General features: G+C 25.5%; 1 protein-coding gene across 1 annotated transcript; it reads right to left on the bottom strand.

Moving 5' to 3' along the window:
* Positions 1 to 2,201: 2,201 nt before the first annotated feature.
* On the bottom strand, positions 2,202 to 9,056 carry LOC135930933 (uncharacterized). Its single transcript, XM_065467736.1, has 4 exons — positions 3,493 to 9,056; positions 3,056 to 3,209; positions 2,443 to 2,539; positions 2,202 to 2,375 (listed from the first exon to the last, which is right to left on the bottom strand). Exon 1 carries the CDS (start codon positions 6,933 to 6,935, stop codon positions 5,145 to 5,147), a length of 1,791 nt encoding a protein of 596 aa, XP_065323808.1. The 5' UTR covers positions 6,936 to 9,056; the 3' UTR covers positions 2,202 to 2,375; positions 2,443 to 2,539; positions 3,056 to 3,209; positions 3,493 to 5,144.
* Positions 9,057 to 16,543: the final 7,487 nt, after the last annotated feature.

Here is a 16,543-nt window from a genome sequence, read left to right as displayed (position 1 = left end):
GACTAAACTACGAATTGCCATATTTAATGTTAAATTATAATGACTAAACTACGAATTGCGGTTTATAATCTTAAATTAAATTAAGTAAACTACGAATTGCCGTATTTATTGTTAAATTAAATTGTCTAAACAGTATATTATGTTAAATTAAAATGACTAAACTACGAATTGCGGTTTATAATGTTAAATTATATACACTAAACTACTAATTGTGATTGTTAATGTTAAATTATAATGACTAAACTACGAATTGCCGTATATAATGCTAAATTAAATTTTCTAAACAGTATATGATGTTAAATTAAAATGACTAAACTGCGAATTGCCGTATATAATGTTAAATTAAAATGACTAAACTACGAATTGCCGTAATTAATGTTAAATTATATTTTCTAAACAGTATATGATGTTAAATTAAAATGACTAAACTGCCAATTGCCGTATTTAATGTTTAATTATAATGACTAAACTACGAATTGCGGTTGTTGATGTTAAATTATAATGAGTAAACTACGAATTGCCATATTTAATGTTAAATTAAAATGACTAAGCTACGCATTGCCGTAATTAATGTTAAATTAAATTTTCTAAACAGTATATTATGTTAAATTAAAATGACTAATCTACGAATTGCGGTTTATAATGTTAAATTAAATTAAGTAAACTACGAATTGCCGTATTTAATGTTAAATTAAAATGTCTAAACAGTATATGATGTTAAAATAAAATGACTAAACTGCGAATTGCCGTTATATAATGTTAAATTATAATGACTAAACTACCAATTGCGGTTGTTAATGTTAAATTATAATGACTAAACTACGAATTGCTGTAATTAATGTTAAATTAAAATGACTAAACTACGAATTGCCGTATTTAATGTTAAAATAAAATGAATAAACTGCGAATTGCCGTATTTAATGATAAATTAAAATGAGTAAACTACGAATTGCCATATATAATGTTTAAATATAATGAATAAACTACGAATTGCGGTATTTAATGTTAAATTAAAATGAATAAATTACGAATTGCCGTATTTTATGTTAAATTAAAATGACTAAACTGCGAATTGCCGTATTTAATGTTAAAATAAAATGACTAAACTGCGAATTGCCGTATTTAATGTTAAAATAAAATGCCTAAACTGCGAATTGCAGCATTTAATGATAAATTAAAATTAGTAAACTACGAATTGCCGTTATATAATGTTAAATTAAAATGACTAAACAACGAATTGCCGTAATTAATGTTAAATTAAATTTTCTAAACAGTATATTATGTTAAATTAAAATGACTAAACTACGAATTGCCATATTTAATGTTAAATTATAATGACTAAACTACGAATTGCGGTTTATAATCTTAAATTAAATTAAGTAAACTACGAATTGCCGTATTTAATGTTAAATTAAATTGTCTAAACAGTATATGATGTTAAAATAAAATGACTAAACTGCGAATTGCCGTTATATAATGTTTAATTATATACACTAAACTACTAATTGCGATTGTTAATGTTAAATTATAATGACTAAACTACGAATTGCCGTATATAATGTTAAATTAAATTTTCTAAACAGTATATGATGTTAAATTAAAATGACTAAACTGCGAATTGCCGTATATAATGTTAAATTAAAATGACTAAACTACGAATTGCCGTAATTAATGTTAAATTAAATTTTCTAAACAGTATATAATGTTAAATTAAAATGACTAAACTGCGAATTGCCGTATTATATGTTAAATAAAAATGACTAAACTACGAATTGCGGTTGTTAATGTTAAATTAAAATTAGTAAACTTTGCCATATTTAATGTTAAATTAAAATAACTAAACTAAGAATTGCCGTATATAAGGTAAAATTAAAATAACTAAACTAAGAATTGCCGTAATTAACGTTATATTATGATAACTTAACTGTGATATAAACAAAATGATGATAATAAATAAACTTGGGCAATCAAATTAGATTTTATCAACTATTTTACCATACATTTACACTATATTTCCCTGAAAACAAAATTTAAACATTAACACCTATTATAATATATCATTTATAGACATAATCCTCTCTATATATCAAAAAAAGAGACTATTTAGATATTAATTAGGTTATTTATTTTACAATTTCAAAATATAAGAATAAAAAAAATGTAAATATATATTTAGAAAATAACATAATTATTGACCCATTATTTTTTAAATATATATATTTATTATAAATAATTAATTTAGTTCATAAATTTACAAAATATACATTCATTAATTTTCAAAAAATTACATAACTAAAATAGTAAAATATTTAATAAGTTGTTTTGATCATCATGCTGGGAACCTTTTTAACTCCATACGAAATTTTCATACGAGGCTTTTATGAATGCATTTTATAAAATATATATTTTGTGTCATAATTTTAAAATGAAAATGAGTTATACCATAAATCCTTTTGTCTTATTCGAAGCTCGGGTAGGTAGATCCGAATTACGCTTAGATTCATATATCAATTCCCTCTAATATTCTTTGTCGATCATTCTAATAACATATTAAAATGTCATATTTTTAAAATAAAATTAGTGAGTGGTATGCCATGGCTAAAAGAATCTCAATATTTCTAAATTTATTAATTCCCCTCTTATTTATCTTGTACACTATGTGTATTTTAATATAAATTAATATCTATAAACCTGAAAAATTATCTCAAATTATTAAAATATTTTACAAATATATTTTGCATTTAACATTAATTCAATTATATAGAGATAACAGAAATGTTAAAATAAATTTAATTCGGTGAGCGGGTCAAGTCATATTATTCAAAATTAGAACATATATAAATAAACAAATAATTATTTTATATTATAGGCGTGGTAGGACAATTTTTTAATGAGCAAATTTTTAAAACAAAAGACGTGGTAGCCGATTTTATTTAGAAATTATCTCAATGAAGACCTCTAATCTTCGATCATAATAAATCTCACTATATTCATATTATATATTATATCATATATTTATAAAGAAAAATAAATATAATACAAAAAATTAATTTACCATCATCGTTAGTACCATATTAATTTATCAGTGCTACATAACTATCTACGGTGGCCTTTTTCCCCTCATAATTTTTTTCACATTCAAATCACTTATTTTATGTCCCTATGACTTTTATCGGTATGGACATATATATCGTGCCTTCATCACATTTCTCATCATGGAAAATATAAATATTATCATCTGTAATCTTATATATAATTATATTAATATCTTGATACCTAACAAATTATCTCAAATTATTATAAATTAAACTTTGAATCTAATATTAAATCAATCAAATAATTATAGAGGTATATTACGGGCAGGTTACAATATATTTAAATATTTAGTAGGCGTCATATATATTTAAAAAATTCCCCATTAAGCCCTATAAACCTTGCTATATTGTTTTTGTTTATTCAATAAAATTATAAATAAATAAGAATATAATTTACCAAGATTTAATTGCCATAATGCCAGGGTCAATCGACAGATATCGAAACTATGTAAATCTTTGTCTCCTCATAGTTTTTATCCCCAATAAAAGCATTAATTTGGTGTCCCATATTCGATCTCGTCATAGAATACATTTTAGTGCTTTAATGACCTTTCTCGCCATAAATTATTTATTTTATCTCCTCATGATCTATCACGCCATCAAAAGCACATATGTTTTTCGTGATCCTTCACGCCATATTATTTAATAAACTTTATAATTTTTTTTTAAATTTTCTAGATCTTCTAAATTGAGATAGTTTTTTCGAACCTTTAGGTCTCATCAGCGTTATTTTACCATATGACGATGTAATATATTTAGAGATTGTTGTTGATTTATGATTATTTGAACCTACTTCAGCTGTAGATTCCTTTATAAATTTTAAAAGGGATACCCTATCATGTTTACTTAAATCAGAATCGATATAATAATCTCCTAGTCCAATTACTGCTCGTTCTAATTCTTTTTCATAGTAAAAGACTTGGTCGGATATAATGGTTATTAATGTATGCAAAGGAACAACCTTTTTTATCATCATCTTTAGGACACTATTCATTGATTCACTGTTGTTATTAGTATAAACTTGTGATATAAACTTGTTCTTTAAAGGTATATACACGTATTCATAAAGTTTTTTTTCGAAACTTTTAAACATATTCTTAAGAAATTTATCATATTTATTAACTATGCAAATATTTCGAAATTTTAACATTTTTTTTCTAAACATAATGTCATCAGTGGAATATATTATTCCATTTTCACCAAAAATCATATTACTTATATATTCTCTTAATCTCATAGGGACCCCTTGACTATTTTTCAAAGAGATTGACAAATTTCTCCTCATGTGAAGTGTGCATAATAAATGTTTGGAAGTATTAAAATTTTTACGTAAAGCCGAAACCATGGCAAATTCTTCGTCGGATCCGAAAATAATATTATCCACATTAATTTGGTGCTTTTTAAAAACACCCTGTAGCTCAGAAAAAAATATATTATATGTCCGGTAATCTGAATTACCGTGCAAAAATATTGGACCGAAAAATAATGGATGTACTTTATCTTTCAACCCCGTTTTACAAAGAGCTATATGCTTGAACACAGTAGGCGTCACAAAGAGTTCGCTTAAATTGTAGGTTTTATCAACGCTAAGAATACTTCGTTGCTTTCCCGTACAACAAAATTTTATATTTTCAAGCATTAAACGAGTATAAAGTACTATAGCTATAACTTTATCAGGTCTTATACATATATTTTTGATTATCGGATAATCATTTATATTATTTAAAATTAACAGAACTTGATCTGCGAAATTGCTACTATAATCGGTATCATTTTTGTGCAATTCGTTATATTTTAAGTTTCTTATTTGTTTTGTATTTCTTGGTATATTATATATATCTTTTGAAACTATAAATTCCTTGTAAATTTTTCTTGTAGGTTTATCTATAACAACCTTTTTAATTTTCTTTATAACGCTAGGAGGCGTACGAATATATATAATATTCTCATATTTCCTATTCCCATGCCTCAGTTTACCAGGATATATTCCTATGTATTCTACTAAGAAAGTAGGTTCTATTTTCAAAGAACTTTCATCTTGCAATATCTTCAAATATGATATTTTTTTCTATATTTTAGATCCTTTTTTAATGTACAACTATATTGACATAAGCAAACTACATTATTTAAATTAGGTTGAGGGTTTATAGTACATCTATGATTGGAATTATGTATTTTTCTTAATATGTAAAATACTTTATCTATCATTATATATGGACCTTTTCTTTCGCCATTTTCTAAATCAAAATAACGGTTACTACCACCCGTTTTTTTACCTGTCCATGCTCCACAATCATCGGGGAAACAACTTTTTAAACCATCCTTATTCATTTTTAAATTAATACTATTGTTTACAATAAAAAAAGTATTATTTTTAGTCCCTTGTGGAATTGATTCTAGAATATTTTCTGGTTTCAATAACATATTCAATAATTCATTGTATGTAAATCCTTTACAATGATTCTTAGTGTATATTACACTATCAATACAGTTATCATCTAGGGAATCATGCTTTATTAGCTTATTAACCTTCATATCTTCAAAAGACTTATTTAATAATTCTTCTTTTTTATGTAAACCTTTAGAAAGGATATCTGAATATTTCACAAGATCTTCATTTAAAATATCGGATATATTAGCGGTAAAAGCCACTAAATTTTTATCTTTTATAGGCGTGGAATGTATTATTCTTTTATTATTCCACAATCTTGGTGACGGCAATTCATAATCATAGTCATCGTATATCCTTTCCGATTTAATATCCTTTATATCTGTCAAATCGACTTTATATGGATATATTGGAACAATATCTATATACTTCACAGATTGTTCAAGTGAAATATATGATATATAATATATATCTAATATATCTGTTTTTATTATTTTCAATAAATCCTCATCTGAAATATCTGAGTAATCTTTTAATATTTCTTCATTAAATTCATTTGCTTGTGATGTTTTCAAATTATGGGTAATATTATATGGTATCGATTTAACCACGGTTTTATTATCATTTTTTTTAAATGGATATATACCTAAGAAATCAAATTCTTCGCTCGAAATATATGAACCATCATCAGAGAGTGTTGGTGGAGACTTTTGAAAATCATAATAAGTATGGTCATATATATATTTATCACATTCGATATCCAAAATATCTTTATCATCATTCTTTACCCTATATGTCTTACATACAGGTTGCAGATATATTATATGATTACATAGCATTATCCCTATTGAGGTTTTTGTCCATAAAATATTAATGCCCACTGGTTGCCATATAGGTACAGATCTTCCATAAACCTCACGATTATATGGATTATTATCTTTGGTTTCATGAGCAACAATCATTTCATTTAGGTGATAGGACCCAATTCCTATCTGTAAAGCTGCGCTTGCAGCATATAAATGAGCCATCTCGGCCCACCCTTCAATCGGCGTCAAAACGTCCTTTAATAATTGATCATAAATAGTGTCCCAAATATTTAGGTCATTGTATTTTTTGCTTAATATATATAGGGCAGAATTTATATCGTATGTTGACTTATAAAGTATCATTTCTATGGCAGTTACGCATCTTATATATAAATGATGAATTTCATCACCATAAATTGCCAATGAAAGCGCTCTATAGCAGCAGTTTCCATCTCCTATGCAAGACCTAGGTGAATACCTTTTAAGTAGTTCCGGGCGAAAAGCTTCAAGCAATTTTTTAGAAATTTTATCTAATTTCCCTACATATTGATTATCATTTTCACGAGAGGGATGCTTGTAGTACATGCTAATTAAGGCTAATTCATTGTTAGACGTTGATACATCAGGGGATATTTTTAATCTCATAAATGAGTCTTCTATTTTATAACAATATCTGCAAAAATATGGTGCTTGTAATAAAGCCCAAGTTCTATAAGATTTATCAGGTACACTGAGGCAACACTTATGAACCCATGTATCACAGGTCTTGCAAATACATGCGTCAGAATTGATAACTTTTTTACATTCTTTGCAGAGTAATTTCCTATTTAAATATAAAAATTGTTTATATTAATTGTATTTATATTTAAATCAGAGATGTAGGCCCAAGCCTAAGTCCGGTCCGGGTACACGAGTCGGGCCTTATTTTATTTTTTGTAATATACAAGGACAGCGCCTTAAATTTTTTTTAAATATTCAGGCCGGGGTTATATTTATCCAAAATTAATATGTTATTTTCAATAATTCAATATTTATAAAGGTTTCATTTATATTGATCATTTATTATAAGGTTAAATATTCCTGTTATTATACAATCAGAAGAACCAATTTCTAATGTGAATCATACGTTTATTGTATATAAACATAAGCAAAGAATCATACATTCATCTAATTGTGCTACGTAAAACGATATTATAATGAATAAAGAACAATAAAGGTATTTTTTATTTTCCCCTTTAAATTTCCTAATTTATATGGTTCCATGTCAGTTTGGCCCATAGTCATCACTTTAGCGCGGCGACAATTCGGCGCTTATATATTACAGTTGCAATTTATTATAAATTTATTGGTATAAAAAAAGGATCATTAAATAGAAGTCATTTTAAATGTTGGTCCTATTAATTATTTCTTCATTTTTTTTACAAATAACTTTTACTTACTAAATGTGTGATATCAATTAAAAATTTAATAATATTTTAAAAAAATTAATAACCAATATTTATAACCACTTCCTTGCTGGACCAATTTACCACATTATAAGGTATTTTGATTATTAGCCAATATTATGTAAGCCTGAATATTTTGCGCAGTAGGAAAATTTTGGACTTCCATCTCGAATCTTACATATTATTATGGCCAAAATCTTAATCGACCGTTTTTAAAAGTAGACCCAAATCGGCCGTTTAAGAACACTAATGTTGATCCAATAAAATTAAAATTAAGACTGACTCATTTTAGATTTATTAAAAATCTAAAAAATATTTCTATTAATCATTTAAAAAAATATAAAGTATGCTTAGGCTAATTTTTCCTATTATAAAATAATAAAAAACGAATTTACCAACATTTTTTTATTTTTATATAAATCAACTATAGAAAATATAAATATACTATATAAAACATGCTAAATAATTAACATTAATTGCAAATTAAAATTATATGCGATCCCCCTTAAATAATCATTAATCGGCGATTTAAATAGTCAGATACAATTAATATAATATTTTAAGCTATATCCCGATACACCTAGCTTGATCTCGGGTGGGATATTAGAAATATATGTTGTCTAAAATTAGACGGGAAAAGGGGGATTTAATATTAAACATAATGTTGGTTTACTATCTTATCGTTTTTATCAAAGGGGTATAATGTTTTTTTAAACTTTTATAATATCATTTTCAATTAGTAAATTTATAATTTCAACAGCCATAATATAAATAAATTGCGCGTTAATTCGTTTTTATAATATAAAAAATTGGTCTTGGCACCGGGCCGATTTGGGTCTATTTTTAAAAACGGTTGATTAAAATTTTAGCCAAAATATTTTGTTTGATAGAGGTCCAAACCTTTCTTACAACTATCCGCATCCAGGCTTATATAATAATGGCTACAAATCATAATAGATTAGACTGGGGTTATATAAATCCCGGGGCTTGGCATACCACTTAATAAGGTTAAAATTGTATCCTTATATAGTTTTTATTAGTTTACATCTATAGACAATAAATCTGTTGAAATATTTTATTTATTACCAAATTTATATAAAAAATAAAATATTTATGAATTTTTCAAAAACTTTTTACATGACAGAATTTTAATTTCAATTAAAATATATAATCATTTTTATGTAAATTAATTCTTAGCAAAGTTTAAATACTCTACTATAATTTGGGAAAGTTTTATGAGTATTTATTATATCTAGATATTACTTCAACCATGATTAGTCAATTTAGAGCTAGACCGGCTTGCTAAACCATACACGTCTCTTATGGCAGTTAATAAAAAAAATTCAAAAATCATAATCTCTCCTTAAGAGTCCATTTTCCATAATGCATAGTGTATTTGGAACAATCAATCTTTAAAAATAGCACTCTCAAGATATTTACTCAGTAAAATTTGTTAAACAGTGAATATGGAAGGGATATAAATATTGGAATGTCCTAACGTTCCCCTGTCCTAAGAATACCCCACCCCGGTCTCCCCTATTATTCTTAAAGAAAAGGAAAATAATTATACGCCCCCCCCCCGCACCATCTTTAAAAAGTTTTATTGCTTTCCATAATTAAAATAAAATATTTGTTTATTAATCTTTATATTAATTAATTAATTTTTTACATATTATTTTCTATTATTTATAAGCATATTAATTCAAAAAATTTCAAGAAAGCCCTTTAATTTTTTTTAAATATACCCGGGCCGTGCCGGACCTAAAAAAATATTTTTTTAATATATAACCAGGCCTAAAATTTTTAAATCCCGGCCGGGCCTGGTCATAGTGATGGTATAAATCGAAAATGGCGTCCAAGATAGAGATATTCACGGTATTATATAGGGTAGTATAAAATTACAGCTAGTTTTTTTAAAAACTGATAATAAAACCTTCTTAAAAGATGGAGGAATCATTTGTTGAACACCAAAAGTATATTGGTCTTAATGGGTCAAGATAAAGAACTGGTACTAATAAACTAATATCATTGTTCCTAAATAGAATAATAAAACTAAAATAATAAATTCCCCATTCGAATCATCGAAAATGATTTTATTTTCCTGAACATAGTTGGGCAATTACAATATTTTGAGCTATTTAAGCCAATTTTTAGCCGAAGGTTTACCTCAGGGGTTTTCTTATAAATATAGACCCCATCACCTAGACTCGTCCTTTACGGGGAGAGATTGCCCTTTAGTTGAATATATCTTTAGATTAGCTATCGATTGATACCCTATGTGAGACATAACCTATTTCATAAGGCCAATAAAACAACATTAATAAAATTATAAAGAAATAAAAAGAAACGCGCGTAAAACGCTTTTAAATATAAGATTCCTATTTATCACGGTTCAAACGTGATAATACCGTATAGTCCCGAATAGTTATGATCCCTTTAAAAATTACGACATATATATAACCTTCTTGTGTATTTAATTTTAAAATGAAATGAGGTGGTTTGCCAAAAGATTTACCATACCCCAGTCTCCCCTGCAGGTACTAATAATACCTAAGCATTTTAAATTGAACAAATACTAAATTTTCTCTAATTATAAAAGATAAATTTTGCAAAAATATCTAAAATTAGTCATATATCACACGATTCTCATATGATAAACACTATATTTATTTATAAATTTTGAAATAAAATATCATATATATTATTAATTTTATAATAAATATAAATTAATTTTTCATATTAATATCATGAGATGTCGTAGCTTCTGATTTATTTTCTTTTTTATTCCATGGAGCATTCGGGAGGGTGCGGCATTTTGTCACGTAATGTTGTTTTCCACAATACCAGCAATCTGGTATTGTGGATCTTAGTCTTTTAGTTGTAGGTTTATACTTATTATAATGTATAGATGTCTGGTGCCTTTATATATTTTTTTAAAAAATTTTATTATAATATATCGTTAAATTATAATATTACCTAGGCTTAGATTGAACCTCTTGAAGTTTCGTTTTAGTAATTGTATAGAGGCATCCATCTAGGATAAAAGTGGTGGTCGACGAGTTTCTGTTCACTACATATATTTGATGTAATTAAAAATAGGTTATAAGTAGGTGCGGGGATTTTTTTTTACTAAGAAATATGAAACTAGTAAGAATTATCACGAATTATTTAAATAAAATAAAATTTAAAAATAAGGGTTACATGTCAATACCGCGAAAATTTTAAGATATAATTTGTCAATGAACATAAACAAATACAAATTAGGATTTATATTTTAATTAGGATTCATATTTTAATTAGGATTTATATTTTAATTAGGATTTATATTTTAATTAGTATTTATATTTTATTTTGGGACAAGAAAAAATCTTTTTTTATTTTTAAAATTTTATCATATTATTTTATCGCCCAGCGTTGAATAATTTTTTTTAAGATTATTTTATCCATTTTTTTATTCAAGGGTATTCCGAGAATTTACATGACGGCACCTGGCTTCTTATTTGTTTTAAACTTAAAGCTATAAAATAAATGATTTTGACGATTACAATAGATTTAATAAGATGGAGGTCTAATCAATTCAATGTTCCCCTTCATCTTAGCTTATTTAAAAATTTCTATGCCTCCAGATATGTATGAAGATGGGAAGGGGGGTGTGGGGGGGGGTGGTTGTATCTATATGAACCATTTATTTTTTAAAAAATATTTTTGAAAAATTTTAATTATATTATATTTATAGATAAAAAAAAACTTTTTACTATAATAAAAAGAAAAAATTATCAACATGTTTTTTTCGCGCTGGATAGGGTTAATCATATGATTAACTAGAGGCTATTTGAATCAAGGCTAGCTGAATCAATTAAATTATGCTTAAAATTATGATATAATAATTATTCATTGGCTACTATTATAGCTTTAAATTAATTTTATATGATAATTATTATAATTATAAAAAAAATTTAAAAATAAATTAAAAACTTAAACATTTTTTAAAATTAATAAAATGTCATATTTTGACATTTTCATATAAATTATTTAGATGCAAATGATGTATTATATCAATAAAACATAGTCCATTAAAAATAGAAGAATAATAATTATAATCATCTATGTTAGAGACTTACTAAATCAATGGAATCTACAAGCCCCGGTTTTGGGGCTTGTTGGAGAAAAATTTTACTTTTATTAGAATCAATAAAATATTAAAAATATTTATTAATGTATAACTTTAGGTAAATGTTTGCTGGGCTATATCATAGTATTCTATAAATTCAAATGCTACAATTATTTTCAGGCTTATGATGATTTTGACAAAAACGCGAATAGCCCTAGTCCCTACTGTTGGAAGAAAGTTGATTATGAGATCAAAAATAGATTATTTACCGGTTGACTAAAATACTTTACTTTTTTAAATCTTTATAACTCTAAAACGCGTCATCGTTCTTTTTATGAAATCTATTTTATTGTGTATCTTAATAATCTCAAAATATTTTAAAAATGTAGTAGGGACACTCATCTTTTTAAAAATTTCTCCTAAATCATAAACTATAACATAAAAATTTTTCCGTATTATAAAAGAAATCTCATTATTAAATGCCACTAACAATAAGCATTTACGGTAATTTGTAAATTAATTATTTTATCAAGAGAAGATCTGATAATGATAAAATTATGCCGTAGGGCCTAATATTTTTAAAAAAAATTATGGCTGGGTCGGGCTGTTATCATATAATTATATATTTTAAAAATATTCCAAGAAATAAGACGCAATATTTTTTATTTGTATATTTTTTGACAGACTTTTAAAATATTTATAAAATTCCTTCTTTATTTATTTCAAAATAATTATATAAAAATTTACAAATGCTAGAAAAATAAAATAATGCAGCTCACTATTTTTAAGAAAAAAAAATGAGATCGTTTATAACCCAAATAAATGAATTTTTAATATATCATGCAGCACTTACATCTGCAAATATTACTTCCACAAAAGACTTCCCAACCTTTTTCAGATGGTGATAGAAAAAAAAATTTGTTAGATTTTTATTATGAAGATGTTAAAGTATCTTATGATGCCTTAATAGGAATAACTATGTTTATAAGATTAACTATAGTTGATATAGTCCCCAAAAATGCTATGGATGCTCTGCATTATTTCAAACACATTTTAGATTAAATTCCCAATGTATTAAAAGGGTTTATAAACTCTTCCCATTAGTAAACTAATGAGAGAACACTAATAAAATCAAATTTATAAAATTTTACATTGGATTTTTTTCCTATATATATGATGATTTAGGGGTAGTGTTGTTAAACTACCTAACTTTAGTCAACTATAAAATAGTGTAGCCATGTTTTTATTCAAAAATATTAGAATCAATCTTCAAGTTGAGACTTAACTTAGAGACTTTTAATTCTACTTTTTAGTCTAAAAGCTCGACTAAGTCATGATAGAGATGGTGAAAGTTAGGTAATTTAACAACACTATTTTGGGGTGGCAAAAAATTATATTAATTTTTATCTTTCATAATTTGTAAAGGATTAAAACGTTACTTTTGCAGGTACGAATCATAAATATTTCAACTGTCCGATAGAAATAAATATTTAGGCCGTATAAGCATTATATAATTATAAAGTTTAAGTAAAAAAAATATCCCTTAAATTCATATAATCTAGAAAAAAAAAATAGGAAAAATATTTATAAAATTACTTTTTTGATGAATATTTTCGGATAAAATTACACAAGAAAAAAAATTAAAATATAAAAAAAATTTATTCTATTAAATTTTATAATAAATTTATTTATAAACAACTTTAAAATAAAAACTTTTATTAATTAAAGTGTATTAAACAAAATTACAACCTCAACCAGGCATCCACTACCCTCTCTCCCTTTTCATTTTATTTTAACAACATTTTACATTCCCTTTTACGGCCTGGCTGAGAATACATGGACCATTATAATATACACTGGGAAAAAAACGAAAGGGGAAAAAAACGAAAGGGGAAAAAAATCAAACGTACCGCAAGAAAATCAAACGTACCACAAAAAAATCAAACGTACCGCAAGAAAAATTATTTCTTATCTTATAACACATAAAAACTTACACAAAAATAACTCTCCTTTTTACAATAAGCATTTTACCGTTCATTCCACTTTTTCTTTTAAATTTTAATGTACCACAACAGCGGTATTACTTTTCTTTCTGTTATATAAAATCATTTAAAACAATTCACAATCTTTGCAAATAAAAAAACAATAAAATTGCAAAGTCATGTAACTAATAACTGACATTGAAAGCAGTCTTGATTGTTATGCTTGATATAATTTATTTGTATAAATAGCCCCAGTAGCACCACTTTGATTAAGATCATATTTTGAAGTATTTATATTATCAATTTTGTTCGGGTAAATTGTTATTCTATAAAATAGGATTTTTTCTTTTATATAAGATGATTTTTGTGTGGTAAAATTGTATATTAATCTTTTTTTAAAAAATAGAAAAAGTGTAAAAAGTTACTTTTGAAGGTATACCATTTGTTAAATTTAAAAATAATAAGATTTTATGTTTTAAAGCTATAAAATTAATAATTTTGACGATTACAAAAGATTTAATAAGATAGAGGTCTCAATCCAATGTTCCCCTTCATCTAATCATATTTAAAAATTTTTAAAAATTATCAACATATTTTTTTAGCGCTGGAAAGGGTTAATCATATCAGTAACTATGAGCTAGTAGAATTAGGTCGAATTAATTATATTATGCTTAAAAATATGATATAATAAGTATTCATTGGCTATTATACCTTTAAATTCTATTTTTTTCCCTTTAACTTTCACCTTTTCTGGTGGTTGATTTTCAAAAGAATTAGAAAAAAAAATTAAAAAATTCTTTAAAACTTAAACATTTTTTAAAATAAAATATCACATTTTGAAATTTTTTATGAATTATTTATATATAAATGGTGTATTATTGATAATAACAATTATCCTATAGACTTAATAAACCAATATAATCTACAAGCCTGGGGTTTGGGGCTTATTGGGGCAAAAATTAACTTTTACTAGAATCAATCTTAAAATATAAAATATTAAAATATTTATTAATAGGGTCTTTTGTAAAAAACGACTTAATCTAATCGTTAAAAAAATTGAGTATACCAAATTCCACATATTTTTTAATAAAATACGAATTTCATAAATAACAAGTGACGTGTTTTAGAGGTAAATAATTTTAAAACGCTACTTTAAATAAATATAGACAATTAAGCTGGTTCTCTGGTTTTTTGGAACTTAATAAATGGGTTAAATATAATTTGTCAAATATAAATCACTATTTCATTGTGATAATGTTAATTGTAATGCATTCGCGATATTGCATTCGCTGTAATGTATTCGCTCTAATACATTCGCGATAATGTATTCGCGGTATTACATTCGCTCTAATGCATTCGCTATAATTCATTTGCTATAATACATTCGCTATAATGCATTCGCGATAATGCATTTGCGATAATTCATTCGCTATAATGCATTCGCGATAATATTTTCGCGGTAATGCATTCGCGCTAATATATTCCCTATGATACATTCGCGGTAATGCATTCGCTATAATATCTTTTCGCGGTAATCGACATTCGCGATAACATTCGCGATAATACATTTCGCGCTAAAAGTTTTGCGGTATTGACGTGATACGATTATTTATACCCATATCGATATTTTGTTTTAATAAAAATATTCATGACCCCCAGACCTAGACACGCCCAGGAAGAGTTTGACCTCCTGTTGAGCTGATTTTTTTATTAGCTCTCAATTGATATCCTTAGACGTTTTTAGGAGAAACTGTACGTATACGACCAATAACCTTATAACCATTATAGAGAGGTTTCCGTGATAAGATATTATATATCCGTATTTGGGAAAAAATTATCAAAATTTTTATGGATTGGACTGGACTCGGAAAATATTCCTCAAAATATAGACTTGGATCTTGCTTGGGAAAATCCTTTAAAAACCATTATGGGCTGTGCTAGGAAAAAATTTTCAAAATTATTATGGGTTTAGCTGGGCTTGAGAAATTTTTTTTTTTAAATTATAAGGTTAGGGACCCTTATAATTTTTTTCTAAATATTGTGACCTAGTAAATCGCGATTCATCTCATATTAATATTTTGAATATATAGATAAAGATGTCATATTTTTTATCTAGTATAAAATAATGCGATAAAATGAACTAGTTATTTTAATAAAAATCTCGCTGTCAATCAAAAATTTGATGATACGTGAGAATAATATATTTTAAAAATTATAGCTTTTCAAATTTTTTAAATATGTTAAAATTTTATCAAGGGCAATTTTTTTTTCTTGTATTTTTTTAAATATCGATCGATAAGGCCTTTTTCAATTTATAGTCAACAGTTGTTATTATTTTTTTTTTGAAATTTATAAAATATTTTTTTAAAAAGAATTTCAAAAATATATAATCATCGAAGTAATTTGACTATAATAAACATTTACATTTATTAAAATAGTGCAGAGCAGATCCGGGTCAAATGAATTTATGCCGAGCCAAAATAAAAAATCTGAGCTGTTCATAATATTTTGCATAGTATCAAAGACACTAGGTATTCGATTCGTTTATTTTATAAATATTGCTTTGTTTAATTATCACTAAACCTGGGTTCAGGATAAGTTTATAAGATTATACATTATATTTAATTTTGAAATTTTTTAGGTGTTGATATGAACTTTAACTATTACAGGGAAAAGAAAATAAAGATATAACATCTTAATTATATTATATATATA

The sequence above is a fragment of the Gordionus sp. m RMFG-2023 genome, chromosome 1 (genome assembly GCF_954871325.1).
Source record: "Gordionus sp. m RMFG-2023 chromosome 1, tfGorSpeb1-WG-v2, whole genome shotgun sequence".
In the NCBI taxonomy this organism is placed as follows: domain Eukaryota; kingdom Metazoa; phylum Nematomorpha; class Gordioida; order Chordodea; family Parachordodidae; genus Gordionus; species Gordionus sp. m RMFG-2023.
The sequence above is the reverse complement of the archived record's forward strand: the minus strand, read 5'-3'. Positions and strand labels throughout refer to the sequence as shown.

Coding starts and splice junctions, on each gene's coding strand:
- LOC135930933 (XM_065467736.1), bottom strand. CDS start 6,935: ATGAGATTAAAAATATCCCCTGATGTATCAACGTCTAACAATGAATTA.